The sequence below is a fragment of the Hippoglossus stenolepis genome, chromosome 2 (assembly GCF_022539355.2).
Source record: "Hippoglossus stenolepis isolate QCI-W04-F060 chromosome 2, HSTE1.2, whole genome shotgun sequence".
In the NCBI taxonomy this organism is placed as follows: Eukaryota; Metazoa; Chordata; class Actinopteri; order Pleuronectiformes; family Pleuronectidae; genus Hippoglossus; species Hippoglossus stenolepis.
The window spans coordinates 3,629,785-3,646,531 of record NC_061484.1 but is presented as its reverse complement, the minus strand read 5'-3'; the positions used below and the strand labels follow the sequence as shown (position 1 = coordinate 3,646,531).

General features: G+C 40.7%; 3 protein-coding genes across 10 annotated transcripts in view; 1 reads left to right on the top strand and 2 right to left on the bottom strand.

Moving 5' to 3' along the window:
• Positions 1 to 1,688: 1,688 nt before the first annotated feature.
• ccr7 (chemokine (C-C motif) receptor 7) lies at positions 1,689 to 4,760 on the bottom strand. Its single transcript, XM_035169738.1, has 3 exons — positions 4,685 to 4,760; positions 3,250 to 3,299; positions 1,689 to 3,068 (listed from the first exon to the last, which is right to left on the bottom strand). Exons 1-3 carry the CDS (start codon positions 4,698 to 4,700, stop codon positions 2,001 to 2,003), a joined length of 1,134 nt encoding a protein of 377 aa, XP_035025629.1. The 5' UTR covers positions 4,701 to 4,760; the 3' UTR covers positions 1,689 to 2,000.
• Positions 4,761 to 6,298: 1,538 nt separating this feature from the next.
• On the bottom strand, positions 6,299 to 14,801 carry LOC118117457 (SWI/SNF-related matrix-associated actin-dependent regulator of chromatin subfamily E member 1). 4 transcript variants are annotated; one of them, XM_047342127.1, is made up of 11 exons: positions 14,664 to 14,801; positions 13,760 to 13,810; positions 13,435 to 13,478; positions 12,982 to 13,086; positions 12,045 to 12,125; positions 11,580 to 11,711; positions 11,184 to 11,355; positions 8,600 to 8,772; positions 8,373 to 8,474; positions 7,581 to 7,842; positions 6,299 to 7,492 (listed from the first exon to the last, which is right to left on the bottom strand). In XM_047342127.1, exons 2-11 carry the CDS (start codon positions 13,764 to 13,766, stop codon positions 7,287 to 7,289), a joined length of 1,284 nt encoding a protein of 427 aa, XP_047198083.1. In that variant the 5' UTR covers positions 13,767 to 13,810; positions 14,664 to 14,801; the 3' UTR covers positions 6,299 to 7,286. The 4 variants fall into 4 exon arrangements, with proteins under 4 accessions (XP_047198083.1, XP_035025608.1, XP_047198084.1 ...); XM_035169717.2 differs by having other exon boundaries at positions 14,602 to 14,737; XM_047342128.1 differs by lacking the exon at positions 14,664 to 14,801 and adding an exon at positions 14,152 to 14,261.
• Positions 14,731 to 16,747, top strand: part of LOC118117424 (zinc finger protein Aiolos) — a 28,485-nt gene continuing 26,468 nt past the window's right edge. For 4 of the 5 annotated variants that reach the window (XM_035169651.2, XM_035169624.2, XM_035169641.2 and 1 more), the window contains exons 1-2: positions 14,941 to 15,112; positions 15,564 to 15,672. The gene's annotated coding sequence lies outside the window, so the exon portion shown is untranslated. Of the gene's footprint in view, positions 14,871 to 14,940; positions 15,113 to 15,563; positions 15,673 to 16,747 lie in introns of those variants that run through there. The other variant, XM_035169632.2, reaches the window with a different exon arrangement.

Below are 16,747 nucleotides of genomic sequence, written 5' to 3'. Positions count from 1 at the left end.
AAGAGTCATAGATGTTTTATGTTTTATCCATGGCTTCGTCAGTTACTTTCTGTGAAGCTTTGTTTGAAAATCATATTCCTCCTTCAGCTGAGTAAAAGTCACACCTTGTGTCCCTTCGTCTCTTATTTAAATGCACTATATTCTAATCTAAATTGAAGTCTTGCAGGTACATGCATTCTTTCCTTCTGCTGCAAGATTACTGATTCACTTTTTTTTCCCCTCTGACCCATACTTCACGGCAGTGTCTTACAGTCACATTTAAGATTCTCATGACATGAGAGAGAACAAATATAAATAAGCCTTATAACACATTGAGACCCTTTTTTACTGTTCTGATGTTATTTAATTTTTCAAATGTAGATGATTTGTCTTTCAGTATTTTTATACTCTTTATAGAAATATATGCTTGCTTTATTATATTGTACATACTCAGAAATCAAAGTTTAAACTACACAGCAAATGGCTGGTAGCAGCTCTTCCATGTTTATGAGGGAAAGTTGTTCAGAGTTCAAAGTGGTGAAGTCCAAGTCTAGAACTTTGATTCTTTTTTATTGTAGCTTTTAATCTACCTACCAGTTCCACAAACATTGTCTGTCTGTCTGTATTCCAAGGAAACGCAGTGTAGAATTTGGCGCAATTTGGACACGCGATATGTTCAATATTAATTTAGTCTAGTTTCGCATGCCTTCTTCTATGTCCTTGGATAAACAGTAGTGACAGACAACTGGCCTGACATGCAATTTACGAAAATATAACTTATATATGTCACATGTGTGAACAGTAATAAAACCAATTCAGTTTCATTTTATGAAAAGCATTGACTATCGGTGCAAAAAACTGATTCTGGTTGTTCATGAAAGAACACTACAACCAACAATACATCAGGCCAAGCAAACAGCCCATTCCAAACAGCACTAGTTCTGTTAATTCTGCATTTTAATACAATTGTGATTAATGCACAGTGTTTTGCCAGTTCACACTTAAAATGAACTCGAAGTTCAGTTCATGCAGATGCAAATGATCTAGTTCACGTTCATAGTTTATTTAAAAAAATGTTGAACTACATTCACGGTTTCAAAAATGAACTAGTTCACGTTCATTTTATTTTTGTTAACATGAAAAGCTAGCTAGCTGTCAGTACAGCAGATTTCAGACTCTTTTTATATATTTTATTAAATATTTTTACTATTTTTTATAGCCTACATTTTTGTCTGCCTGTGTGTGCATCTGTACATAGTCCAAAAGTTCTTGGGATGCATGACAATTTGATAGAGCATGTGCACTTGCAGTTTTGCGTGTGTATGTTGGGGGGACTGGGGGGCGCCAATCTGAAATCTCGTCTAAGGCTCCCAACCCTACCAGGGCCGGCCCTGGTCGATGGTGCCGGATCATGTCTGCGTGTTGATCCGCTCACTTTAACACAAGTCCTGACTGTGAGTGTCACGTCTCGTGTTGTACTGAGCACTAAATGTTGACGAGTCATTTTTCATGATGTTTAAATGCACTTCACTCACGTTCATCATAGGAAAACTGATTCGTTCAATTCATCGTTCATGAAAAATATGAACGCGTGCATGCACAACACCGTTAATGCATCTGGAATTTCAGTGAGTTTAAACTTATTTAACTAAACTCTGCAAAAAATCCCTTATAATTCATCACAATAACAACAGTACACCAGTTTTTTCTTCAGTGTGTTTAATGTTCAAAAGGTGAAATAATAACACTATATGGTTTTTCATTAACACTGGGAATTCTTTGAAATACTGTACACTGTAGCCAAGAAAAAATATATGCAAAGCTTTCTGCGATGTTAACTCGCAAGACTGAACCCAAAAAGGCAGCGAGAGAAGCAGCAACAATTCCAATAGTTTGTTGTTCAAAAGTCAACTTCTGCTATGTACATGTAAGATACACTGTTGATTTGAGACTTGTATTCAAATGTTCAGCAGTCCACATTGTGAAGCTCTGAATAGGCTGTTGTTCACACTGACACAGCTTTATGGAGAGAAGGTGGTGGTTGTCTCAGTGTCGTTGGCCACTGAGCTCCTCCTCCTGCCGCACGTATACCTGAAGAACCTTTCCTGGCTCATGCATCCAAAGTCCTTCAGAAGCTTCAGGAGGTCGCGACGGAACTTTACTCCAATAAAGGCATAAACGAAGGGGTTTAGACAGCACCTCAGGAAGGCCACACACTGGGTGACATCAGTGGCATAAAGGAGATGATTCTCATAGTGGCAGTCCTCGGTTCCCCCTTGTGCTGCAACAACTGTGATCCAAAATAGGACCAGGTTATAAGGTACCTGGCAGACCAGGAAGACAGCTACCACAGCAAGAATCACCTTTATGGCCCTATTCCGTTCAAAGTTACGAGCTTGGCAAAGGGTCTGGATGATGCTGCTGTAACAGAAGCTCATGACCAGGAGTGGAAGGGCAAAAGCCAAAACAATCTGGCTTGCCTGGATGCCGATGCGGAGCTTGTCAGAACTGCTTGAGTACGGGGTGCAGGTTCTGTTGTTGATGGTGGTGTACATCATATCTGGTACGGAGAAGATCATTGCCATAATCCAAATGACAGCTGATGACACCTTGCTGAAAAACACAGCTTGGGAGCGGTGGCGGTGAGCGGAGACTGCTTTGGAGATTGCAAAGTAGCGATCCACGCTGATGAAACAGAGAAGGAGCATGCTGCTGTAAAAGCTGACCTTGTAAATGGCATGCATGGATTTGCACACTATCAGGCCAAGCACCCACTGTGCCATGGAGTTGGCTGCCCAGAAGGGGAGTGTCAGAGCAAAGAGCAGGTCTGCAAAGGACAGGTTGAGCAGGTACACATCTGTCATGGTCTTGAGACGCTTGAAGTAGAAGAAGGTTAGGATGACCAGTATGTTTCCTACCAGCCCCAGGAAGCAGATAAGGGAGTAGAAGGTGGACATAAACCAGAGACGGAAGTGGCGGTTGGATTCTTTCTCACAAAGTGCAGGAAAGTCATTATAATCCACAATGGAGTAGTTATATTCTTGGTAGGTCATGGCAGTTGAATTCTCTTCGGACTGACACAAGCAAGACTGAAATCAAAGACACATCACACATAAATTAGAAAAATGTGACTAATTGGTTTCCACTGCCCTTTGACACATTTTACTTTGGGAAACCTTTACTGATCATATCCTTAAAGGGAATGGTGAGCAGGAGGCTGTGGTTGGTTATTTTCACCCCTTGTGGATAGAAATTGTCTGTTTCTCTTACCTTAATAGTCATTACCCATATCAGCACAGCTGGCACAAGGTTTTGAAGACCTGAAAAATTGAGTAAATTTTTGAAGAAAATGCATGGTAATAAATCAGAGGCAATATCCCTAATAAACACAGTGATAGAATGATATAATATAGAGTAATAGAATGATCAGTATTGCATGCCCATCAAGATGGGGGACTCAAATGAGACAGTTAAAAAAATTTTGGTCAAAACTGACACAGGAAAAGGTCAAGATATCCTGACCATATAAGGATGAACGACGTGACTGCTCCCCAAAAGTGAAGCCAAAGCGTCAGCTAGCATCACCCCCTAGTGGCTGGCTGCAGTATAGGTCATAAACCCTGCTTCCTCCATGTTAGTGGTGGGGACATAAACCAAACTAAAAGGCAAAAGTGTGAGGATGTGGCGAGGCATTATCCATCTTTATAATACAGTCTATGATCCTGACCTTGAAGCCTTAGTTTGGATACATTTCAGAAGTGATGGATACTACACTTTTGATCTTATACCTTACACTTACCCATAAAGCAACCAACAGCTGCTTTATATTCTACCCTACCTACCTGGTACATGCCTACATCTTAACAAACAACTGCCTCTCATACAAAACCAATTCGTAATATAGACTTTTGTTATTAACATCTTCAAACTTATACATCTGTTTTTACAGAGCAAGTGGTACCCATATTACTAGTGTAGAAACTTTGTGTTTCAGAATGCTAGTGACACTGCCTTGCTAAATGCAAGAAGCAATAGGCTTCCTGTGCCGCCATGTGGTTTCTTATGTTAGGTTATTGAATTAAAGGACTTATATAAACTAAACTTTTATAAAGGCTATGAGTAGTAACTATTAGTCTTACAGTCATTGATGCTATTATGGTGAATATGATTTATTACATTTCAGTACAGACTGCTCCATTAGTCAGAAAAGTTGATATTGATAAAAACACATTGTCTGTTTGCATGATGTATTTAAGAAAAAACATAAATATGCCTTTGTGAGAAATTTAGTTTTCTTCAATTCTAGAATAAAGCAAGTATTAGTGTTTAGCAGTGACTCAGTGACTTTGGTTGGCGGACTCCAGCAATAATGTTGACTGATGAATGGCTACAACATACAGCATGGTTTACAGATAAACCTCACAAGACATGTCCATGCCACCACGTGCACTCCCACATGGGTGTCTGTTACAAATATCTTTAACAGTGTTATCACTTACAAAAACTACTGGCCCCGATTCCTTTGATAGCTGTAAAGTGCATGAGACCTGCAAGCTGAAGTTCCCTTTTCACATCGGATTTTAACTTAATTACAGTTGAGTTTTAATTATTTCTTGAACCGTATCTCTTTAAATGTCATTCTGATGTTTTTGCATTCACCACAACGCACACTTCATCCTTTAATCTGAACTCTGATGGTACTCACCACAGAGGGAAATCATGTTGACTGAGAGTAGGACGCTGTAGGTAAAGCCACTAAACACAGATGAGTCGAATGTGTTTGATGCTTGCTTCCCCTTGTTTTAATGAAGAAAAAAAAACTGCCTCCGCCAGCCCTGAAGTGTCATTTGACAAAACTGAGAAAACCACAGACTCCACCTGAAATATGATCAGATTTTTATTATTGGTGCTGTAACATACTGTTTATTAAAATATATATGACTAGATCACTATGCGCTGCAATGGTTAGATTCACGTACTGTATATGCTGTACCTGAGACTGGCCACTGTGACTTGAAAGATATAATTGTAACCTCTCTCCCTGGAGTCTGTTTGTTATCTGTGTTCTGAAGGGATATTAACATTATAAAAATGTTACTACATTTAGACAAAATCACTCCAGAAGACAAGGAAACATAAGCAAAGCCACATTTGTATTAAATTAATGTGTAGTAGAGCATTTTAGTGTGATTTGGTAAGTGTGGTGTTTTTGATCAGTTGTCAGTGACTATGTTTGCATGTCAGAGACAACCTTCAAAAACTAGGGGCAGAGGTAGAGGGCATTTTTTTTAATGTAAATGAGTTTCAGGAAAATCAGATGCACTCAGTGAATCTGTGATGGTTAAGAACCACACGATTCAGTCTGCAGATAAGAGATCAGACATGGCTCAGGAACACCGCACGTGTACTTTGACTTGCTATGTATTCAATAGTTCAATAATATTGTAGGCAAACAACAATATGCATCATCTTTTTATGTACAATTATCAGTTTTGAGTTTTATTGTGTTCAGCTCTTCTATTCTACTTGTTACCTGTTACTCAGATGCTTTATTCGCATGACCATAGTAATAAACTGCATTTAGTTAAATGTTAACATGTGACTCAGCCTCCTTTTCCTAAATAAATTAAGTTATACAATTATATTACTAACGTCAATTGTTTTTGTATTACTATAGAATGTAACATAGTATACAATGGAGATAGTCTTTTTGTTTTGGACAGCTTAAGTAGTTTTTGCCCACCAACTCACAAGACCTGCACATGCTTCTGCACACCTGTATCTGTGGTTGTGGTTTCTAGCTTTCGCTTGAGGTACTGCTAACCGCACAGTACAAAACACAGCAAGCTGCAATGCAATGTGCATTGTTAACATTTACTATCAAAAGTAATTATTGCACTACCTTGCAAGAGGCTGAAACCATATATCCTAAATCTGCTGTCAGGTATCAGTCATTCTTTTGGGCAGTAATGCTGAACTTGGCCCAACTGAACCCTCGGGGAGGATTGCCAGTTCTGAAAAACAGGAAATCATTACAATTCCCCCTCGTCTAACCCACTTCCCTTACCTGTGCTGTGCACAGGGCAAACAAGCTATATGCAAGCACAGTGTATGCAGCAGTCAATGTTTGATGCAAGCATCTGCACACCAGTGTGGAGAATACTTGTGTTTGATCATCAGAGAATAGTTTTTCACTAAGTACAGTAAAAATTACATCTATACATACTAAATTATGCATATTTAAACATCATTTCATAATAAATGTACATTTATACCACATCAAACATATATATATTTTTTTAAATAAAGATAGACCTTGTTCAGGGTAAAAAAGTTTATTGGTATAAATATGCAAAAGGAAATTCATTTTAAGACTGCATGTTTATGACTGCTCCTCAAGCTGTTTTACGACAACATGAAAATACATGTTTTATCAAACCTCGTTACACTGTGTACACAATTACGGTACATTTAAGTCTTCTGCTGAAAATTGCAATATTGACAACAACACAGAAATGTTCTAAGCGTACTGCTTTTGATTTGATTGACAGCAAGCAAACTTGAGAACACTGGTAGTTGAGCATTGTACAGCACTGATGATCATGTGATATAGGCTACTCATGGATTGACTCAGCTGAGCCCAGGAAAACCAATACACAAGTATAATAAAATTGCTGATAATAAATAACAAAAATAACTACTACTAAGGACGACAAACTCCTGAGACAATACTGTCACTGTAATACTGATAGTAAACAAATATCAGTTCCACTTTTTAAAAATTGCAACATGCAGAAATAACAGTAAAAGCAACAATGACACTACAATACAAAAGACAAGGTTTAATATAACACTGAACAATGTTTGTCACGTGACAGCTTTTTTTTCATATAGCCAGCCTTAATTTGCGACGATCTGGGACATGCCAGACATAGTGCTAGAGATATGTATCAATATGTGCTGAAGAGGGCTTGTCTGGGTTCTTTCAAATGGCAATGAGGCCTGTCACTGTATAGTGCTTTCACATGGACCATTGTGATACACTCTGCCGCCATTTTTTAGACAGGACCACTGATTTGTGGGCTTCAAGTGCTCTAAATGTTTTATTTATTTCGATTCAGCCCATGTCTGTGAGCCTTGGTGTTTTCAGACTGAACTAAAACATCATATTTGCATCAGGCTTGTTAAACACTGAGCCCATCTGAACACTGATAAACTGAGATGATACTGTGCAATATATATTATCAGGTGATCATAGGCCAACAGACCTAACAGCCGTACAGTTTACAGTCAGGTATGTGTTGGACTCAGTGGGCTGCTCTCGCCTTGCTGGGCCCCTCTGATGGCTCACTGGTCGGGGCATCTTCTGTCTGAGCAGAGGTGGTCTCTGAGCCAGTGTTACTGTCACTGGTTCCTTCCTCAATGGCTCCCTCTGGGACGCTCTCCTTGTCCTCTGACGCCCCTTCCTCGCTGCCTGGATGAGCCTCAAGCTCCTCTGAGGCCTTCGGCTTCACTGAGTAAAAGAAACCAAATTACATGATGTAAAATCAAGACAGCCTACATGGCACCAGAATCCACACATAAAGCCAAGGGTGGCTCACCTGGTGCGTCTGTGGGGTTGGACTCCGTGTCCTCACCTTCCTTGCTGCTACTTTCAATGGGAGGATTTTGCTGGGGCTTGTTGCCATGTGTTGCACAAATGTGTTTTTCTTCTTCTGCTAAGACACAGGTGGGGGCCTCTCTCGCACCGCGGTCCCCTGCATCCCTATCACGTTCTGCCATCCGTTTACGAGCTGCCTCCTCTGCTGCAGAAATCTCTGCAGAAATCTTCTCCATGTCCACTTCCACCTTCATACAGCACAGCTAAAAAGGGCAGGAATGGGGGATTTAATGTTGACAGATGAAAACAATTGCTGCACCCTTGAGGTTGCTGTATGTGCTCATTGGAATCAAACTTTTTTACTTTACAGAGTTTAGTTTTGGCTGACCATGTGTGTACAGTTTGAACTGACTTAATTTAATTAAATAATGTAACTTAGAGAATGAACATAGTTTGTGTCTGTACAGTAGTGTTTCATGTTGAGTCTTGATTTTACTTCTCAGTCAGTGAATGGAAGGAGCTCTGTAAAGGATAAATGGCGCCGCCTGTTGTGGAGAGGGGACAGTGCATTCAGCTGCATAGTGCTGCATCTCATTCCAAAACAAGTTATTATGGGCGCCACAAATTATAAATGATGACAGCAATATGATTGCCAGAACATGTGGATGGAGTTAGCAGCAGCTGGTGGCAGTAAGACAGATGTAGACGGGCACATAACCAGAGCTGCACACTGTACAGTCAAACATTCAAAATGAAGCTTGCGTGCGAGTAAGTGATGACCAAGAAGCCGTACCCTTTTGAGCTCATTTGTGAATGACTCTGTGGCTTCGATGAATTTTCTTTTCTTGTCCTGGTGGCGGTCTTCAATCTGAAGCAACTCGGCCTCCAGCTTTCTCTGTGACACAAGACACACAGGCACCATTGTTATGACATTCTAACCCATAAAAAAAATAAAGCTATAGCACACTATATCCCACTATAATGTGGAGAATAGAGGACCTGACCACAGCGTGATCATACCTGGTGTACCATCAAAGACTGGACCTGGCGTTTAAGGACCTGCATGCGAGCCGTAGTAACAACTGATCGCACATCTGGGACTACACTCTCACTGAGAATCTCGCTGATCAGACGATGGTTGCGTTGGAAACGAGCTGCAGCTGAGTGCTTTATGGAAAATCCGTCATCGTAATCTGAAGATGGGAAAAACATTTTTGATTTACGTTTGTCTTGTGTAATGTTTTTTCATACGCCTATCAAAAGGCAAAGAGTGGAGTCACTAACTTCATGAATCAGAGGCTTTGGCAAACTACAGCACAAATGATTCAAAACAAAAGGATGCAAATACGGCTGTATCTAGAGACTGTAAACATAAGGAAGATATTGCTCAATATTTATAGAGTCAGAGTTAAGTACAGGCCATCATGTCAAAATACATCCTCAAGCAAAGCAAAACTGTTATTGTTAGGTGAATGGGACAAGTGGTTAATTATACCCCACTGCATGTGGACAGAAGTTTCAAGATATAGTCAGCAATTTTCATTCGTCAGCAAATGCTTGTAATGGTCTGAAATCTACACTAATTTAAACACAGGATGATGATGATGCAGGAAGGTAAAATCCAAAGAGTTCATCTACAGTGCGTCATCCACAATGATCATCCACACTCTGCTGTGATAAACACCAGATGGATTCAGATAGGAATTCCCTTGAATATCAGTGTGCCTTTCATGCAGAGATGTTCAGAATGAAACACATAACCATAATACTTTTAGAACCATCTTTGGTTTCAGCTTTGATAGCCATTGTATTAGTGCATTTATATTTGTCCATTTTCTCCTTTGCTCATGTTTTGTTAGGATGTTTCATTACAACATAAAACAGCTAACCTCAAGTCAGTTGGAAACTTTCTGCAGAAAGCTAACAAAAGCAAACAAAAAATTCACAATAGTGTTAGTTTTCCATACCAAAACAAAAACAGAGAATCACATACAGCATATCAATGTGTAGAAACGGTCAAGGCATGTTTGTTAGATTTAGATGTAATTAATGAGACATGGTGGATCTACAAGGTAATTATTAATTGACATCTTTACTGCATAGCAATAATTAATCACTATTAATTGGGCTATTTAAAGAAGGGATATATAAGATACCAAATAAGTACATCTTATCCTTCTACTAATTTACAAGATGGCCACCTAAATAAAAACATAAGCAAATACAACAAATAAACTAATAGACTCATGTACTTATCAGAGCATTTACTTGGTCATGGACTCTTCAAACCTGTTAACTGGTATCATATTTACAAGGTACATTAAAGGCCAGCTAAAACAAAGCCAGATTCATAAATACATTTAAAAACAAACTTCATTTTTTAATCTGCATTTTTTTTTTTTCACTTGCCAACACTGTTCAACATGATAATGAAGTATAGACCATGTTGCACTCCTGGCTGGCTTTGTTGTGGTAAAACTTTGCTAAACCTCTCTGTGATACAAGAGCTCTCAGAGGATATTACCTGAACTTGCTGCTGCCGTGCACCAATGTGCACACACTTGAAACTTTCCAGACAGCAGAAAATGGTGCTCACATTTGTGCTCCGACAGCAAAACAGGGAACTGTCACATAAGGTAACACACTCTGAAGGTAGGGTGTAAGGATTAAGCTTCTCCGTTGTTCACAAATTCAGTGGAGCTCAGTCTCACCAATGTGTGGGACATTTTCCACTTTTACATAAAGCAGCATAACATCAGCAGCAGCATAACACTTTAGCACAATTCATCCCTTGCAATGACTAATGTTGGTTCAGGTTATTTTGCATTAAACATTTGAAGTAAAACCAAACACCTCCTGTTTGCCTCATGTCATGATTAGATTACAACCAAAACAAACTTTCAACAAACAGCAAATGTAGACTTGTGACTATATCTGAGCTGTTTTGATGCTGATAATATAGAGCAGGAGAAAGTGGTGTAAGGCAGCAGCTTAGAAAGAATTTCTCTAAGACTGTATTTATTAATAAAGCACAATCTCAGAATATGTAGCCACCTGGAGAGTTAAATCTTATTTAATCATAGACGTACGTGCAGTCTGTTGAGAACAAAACCCACTGGGGTACCAGCTCTGACATTTTTTTGGTGTAGGGTGTTTCTAAATAGCAATTGGTTTTATCTGTCGTTTTCCTGTACATCATTATCTTCTCCTGTAGCCCAGGCAGATCTCAGACAAGCATCATTTCCGTGAGGTGGGTGTAACTCAAACGTCCTCTCTTTGCTTGTGTGTCAAACTGGTGTGTGCATCAGTCTTTGAAATGACAAGAAAAGAATGGAAATTACGCAATTACATCATAACTAATGCAAAGAATACCAGCAAAAAGTAAACAGTTATGCAATGCAAATCGAGTTCAATTTTGCAGAGATTACATTTCAAAGGTAGTACTACCAAAAATGTGGATGGTTGTAACTGTGTAGGAGGAGGGAAAAACACAAGCCTCTTGGTGTGCGGCCTGGCAACACTGTGTGACGGTTTTACAGTAATTACAGCTCTGTCCCACTATTCTAAAACTTGGGAGACAAAGCATTTAGCTGAGTGGCCTTACCATCTGGATCGTCTGCTGGTTGAATACTCATGTAAGGTTCGCCCTTGTCCAGTCTGGACTGCCTCTGACGGCTCTCCTCTTCCAGAGCTGCCTCAGCACGGCTCTTTGCATTGACATAGGCCAGGTACGCTGGCGAGTTGTGATAGGCCTTCATGCTTTCATTATACTCAATCTACGGTGGAGAAGACGACAGGAATGACAAGGAAACAGCGACTGCAAGCACACTCAACATGTGGACCCTCATTTCTATCAACTACGACAGGATAAGGAAAGAGGTTTACTTAGGATTGCAAGAGAGGAAGGAATGATGACTGGAGGGACCCACAACTGTAGCAGACACATCTACTGGTCACCCATCAGAAAAAACCCATGAACACCTGTTGTAAAACAACCAACCTTCTCTGCTTCGTAGTCATTCAAATAATCCTGTTTCTCCTCATCAGTGAGGTCCCTCCACATGCCACCGATTATCTTCCCAATTTCCCATAGCTTCAGATCAGGATTGGAGGCTTTTACTTGATCCCAAACCTGGTGATGAGAACCAGACATGGGTGTGGGGTTGGATTGGATTGGAGGGGCTATAAGTGGTTATCTCTTTGCAGAGAGGTCACAAACCAGAGGAGGCCGTGTGCTTTAAGCTCCATCTTCAAGTGGATAAATCCCACTATGTGATGTGGACTGTTCTAGCTAAGTCCTGGACAATGTCGGCTCGACACCTACCTCATTAAACAACCATTAGTGTCTGTAGAAAAATGTACATCTTACTCTGAACTGATATAATGTTTTAAAAGCAAAGCATCCATGTCTTCCAGCAGAGCACATGTTGGTGCAAAATGCAGCAGTTAAACACTGTGTACTTACCTTACGACTATATCTCATATATGGCATCAATGGCTTATCAGGTGGCTTTGGTGGTTTTGGGATATTTATTCCAGAAGAATTCTGTTAAAGAAAGAAAAGAGTCAACTTAAGGCATGTCGGTGTTGAGTGACCATTTATACATTCTCAGCTGAGTAGAGCTTGTGAAAGTAAAGCATAGTGCATACTTGACATTTAACTTCAAATTTTTTTACTTCATTCAAATCGATCAGAAATTGATTTTCTATCACCTCAATTATCTTGATTTAATTTATGACAGTTTTAGGCCACATTCAAGTCAGAACCTTACAGACTACAATGGAGTAGTGCTGGCAGTTTAAAAAAATCTCACCTAAGCTAAGATTTGCCCACCGTGAGAAATAATGCCATTATCAGAGTCAGCCAACCACAGCTTGCATGCAGCGACTAAATTACTGCTCGGCGGCCTGAGCCATGCTGAGCAGCGAGTCTGTAATGCCATGGCAACACTGATGGCATGGGTTACTTAACATGGCTGACAGAAATGCAGACTTTGAAAGCCAGGTGGTATTTGAATACACATGAAAACACAGATGGACTCTTAGCCAGTCTGCACCGTGATGCAGACAGCAAGTCTGGAGTTTGGAATGACACGCATTTCATATTCAGTCTCAGAAATAGCAGGAGTAAACCTCTAATACTGACTATTCTCCAATATCTGCTCTTTGAAGAGTGGAAATGCAAAATAATACCACTGTTTGCTCTGAACTAAGCAAAGGTCAATGGTATTGTGAAATGCTTCAGTGCTATTGCAGAGGCTTCTCCATTGTCTTCCCTTGACAAAGCAAACTGACTGTTCATTGTTGTGTTAGACTTAATTATTTGTTACATATTAGATTTTCTCCACTTGGGTGTGTGTGACATTTTTGATCAACTTGTTTTCTCTATGTCAGATTCTTACCGTTACCCGACTGTTGCTGCTTTGGCTCCCTCCCAGTCTGTAGTTGTTGTAGGCCAGATGGCTGTATGGGTTGTACCCCACAAACCCGGCAGTGTTGGGCATTTGCTGATGGAAACAGATTGAGACAGAAACATGAAGGAGAAATGACATAAAAGAAAGAAAAGGGGGGGAAAGCCCATGACATAAAAGAAATTAAAGAAACCCAATGAAAGAAGAGGAGAAAAAGAAAACCAAAGAAACTTGCATTCATGCCGGGGCTATAAAACAGTAATCTTTTCAGAGGCAGTGGTGTATCAGCTCGTCAGTCTGGCTTGTGGATTCAAAATAAAATGGAAATCATTTGACAGAGTACATAAACTGTACGGAAAATGAAGTGTCCAAACACCAACATCAGTTTAATGTGGGATACCCAGGTAATTTTCAGGATCGGTGTTGGTTACACTGAATACTCACAGTTGAAGGGGCAGGGGGAGGGGGAGGGGCATGTGACGGTCTCTCTGTTGTGAAAGAAAAGGTCCAAATGGCACATCAGCTCAAAAGAAACAGAAAACTTATTCCAGTCCACAATCCATCTTTAAACACGTTCTACATATAGAAGCATCACAGATCAGCTGAGACCTATATCACTGGAGTTCACCTTTAATGATTGTAACACACTAATGAAACTCCAGTGTAATGATCACGTAGTTTCAGTAAAACAGTATGTCTGATGTATTTCAACATTCATTTTAATGTCATCACAGACAAAGAGGTAAAGACCCCCCCCCCAGTTCCTTACTTGACATCTTAGTGGAGATCAGTGGGAATCAGTCTGTTCCAGTCATTGGCTCTGCAAATCAACACATTGTACGGCAGGATAAGGTTTTATATAAGGTGTTGACAGGGATTCATACGTGGCACAAAACAAAGACATGCCGATACTGACTGTCAGATAGCATAGCTTGCTAACGCTGCCTTGCATTGACGTTAGCTTGGACTGGACGTGATTATGAACAGTTTGGAATAAAGGTGGATATAACTTCAGAAAACATTTTGTGTTCGTGAGGGAACTGATATCAATACCAGCGTGGATTTGTTTAAGGCTATTAAGTGATCAACCTTCAGTGACTCCATGACTATTTCCATGCAGTAATCGATGAACGGTTCACGTTAGTATCTCCTGGTGTTCACCTGATCTAACGCTGCATCTCTACCAGAACCACCAGCTAGTTAGCTAGCAAGCTAACGTTAGCACATGTTCGTGTTAGCTCGTAGCTGCAGTCTTTTGTGGTTTCTTCTCAGCTAACGTGCGGTTAGCTAGTCTGCGGCTGTATCCAGCAAGAACAGTAGTTAACGTGAGTGAGGTGGCGTTACGTGTGTTTTAATTATAAAGCTCCGACTGCAGGCGAAGCATACGTGTGGTTAGCTCTGCTCAGTTAAGTTGGACTAAATAACCAGCGGACTGACGGCGAGCTAGCTGCTTACGTCGCGTAGCCATCTCCATGAAAAGAAAATGACATCTGAGAGACAGTAGCATGCAACGTCAAGTCAAACCAACGCGTCTAAAGGCGAACAGCTTCCCATGGGTTTTAATGGTGATAAGCAGGCATGTGTGCTGAAGTGATGGCCAAAAGAACTCACCCTAAAACCTTTAGTCTCCACCACAGTGTGCACGTTGTGGCTTTGACAGGAGGGCTACCCACCTAGCTCAGAGAAACGATCCCCACTAAAGTGAAATGGGGTCCACTCGTGAGATTCCTGCAGAATCTTCCAGAATCGCACCCCCACCCTCTCCTCATCTCAGCTGTGCCTTGCCTTCGCCGCTGATGCTCATCGCCCTCAACTGTCACTGCTGCAGCCTCCATGAATGGAGGTGACAGCAGAAACACCTCAAGGACAGAAAAAGAAAGGTACCATAACGAGGCAGAGCTGCTCAACAGGATTACACACCTCATGCCTGCAGCTTTATCTTTGAGCTGCAGATGTGCACCATCACAACACCTGTCAAAAAACACAATGAAGACTCCTGGGTTATATAGATGGAGAAAGCTGACCTACACTGTTGCCCTGACTGCAAAATACATTACTTCATGTCAAAATGTGTCATGTCAGTGCAGATGCTCTACAGCTAACACCCATTCTTCTCTACAAGGTAATAATCTCATAATAAAAAAAAGTTGGAATGATTTATTATGTCACCACAGCGTAAATTGCCTTGTGGACACTTCACAGGCTGCTAAGCTTTTGAGAACAATCAACGTTGCCCTATTCACTGGTCCCTTGTTGTTAGAACTGAAATACTTTGCATTCTTGGTCACATTGTTTGAGAGCCACCAAGGTCAATAGTTGTAATAGTGTGTTCACTAAAGATAACAATTCTAAGCCTGGAGGATTTAGCCTACAGCTCTGTTCATTCAACCTGAATAGTACTTGTTTTGGATTTGTTAATTGATTGTGTTCATTGTGACCCTGTTTCTTTCTGTTTACATTGCACACTTGAGAGCTTATTTTATTTATGCTTGACCTGCATCCTTTATAATATGCACGCACACACTGTTGTGAGCTCATCTCCAGGTGTGGGGCTTCAACTTCTTTTCTTTCAGCATGTGATGACCAGAGAGCTGTGTGGACTGGACAGAGAGCAGATTCCTCACAAAGCACGGGCGGCAGGGCTGCTTAGCGCTGGACACCTGTGATGGACGACATCTGGAGGTAGGATGGAGGTCACATGCCTCCTGTCAGCTACTGTGCAAGATTAACACGGACACTCACACAGGGCCTCCCTGCCACAGATGGGGGATTGCGGATGCCCAGGGGCAGAACTGGCCCTGTGACATTTTGAATCAATCAGAGGAAAACCCGTAAAGCTGTTCTTGTAATGCAAATTCAGACCCAGTTCTTAAGCCGTACAGAGCTCTCCAAAATGGACTCAGGCAGTGGAACTAAGCAGACTTGAAAGTTTACTCTGGTAGAGGACAGTGGAGGTATTTTTAGAAGCTCCTGCAGCTAGATTATTATGATGTATCATTCCAGAGGTGTTCCTTGGACAAATGCCTAAAGTATTATCTTTAACTTGTCTGACCATTGGCTCAGGAAACAAACGGCACAGGATTCTACCATCACAAACATAAAGACATAACGGTCTAAAATGCTGACAAAGAGATTTAGATCAAACTTAATAAGAGGGTACAAAAGCCCGCTTGATAAAAGCAAGAGGTAGACTGATGAACCCGAAGTATTCAAAAACATTTAGATCATTGTAATTCAGATGTGGAGAGTATCCTGGAACACAATCCAGTTGAACAATACAAACACTTCGAACACACCCCGAACAGTACGTTTTAAACCAGGGGTGGGAAACCTTTTTTCTATCAATGGTTTTGGCCAAAACAACTTGCTCAAACAAATCCTCACCTTTGGTAGTGCTATGCTTGACTTACAAAGATAGGAATTCCCTTGTATCACTATATACTTCTTAAATTATATTATATTTGAAATTAAAGCCTTATTGGTCTGGGCTCATTCTAATTAGGGCTGCTGTGTTGGACAGGGCTGTCCAGGGTGGGGCACCACAAAAGAAGTGAAAACAAAGGGGATGTGAGGGCTAATGTAGTCAAATATTCAATTACTGAAGTGCACCATGCCCAATGCCTCACGCCCCCATTTAGGGCACACTCTCAGTGAAAATGATTCCAATGTCAGCATTTAGTGAATTCATTTGGCAAGTGTAACACTGTAACAGATGATCCTTTATATGTAAAAGTCCCACACTCCAGTTTAAAGATTT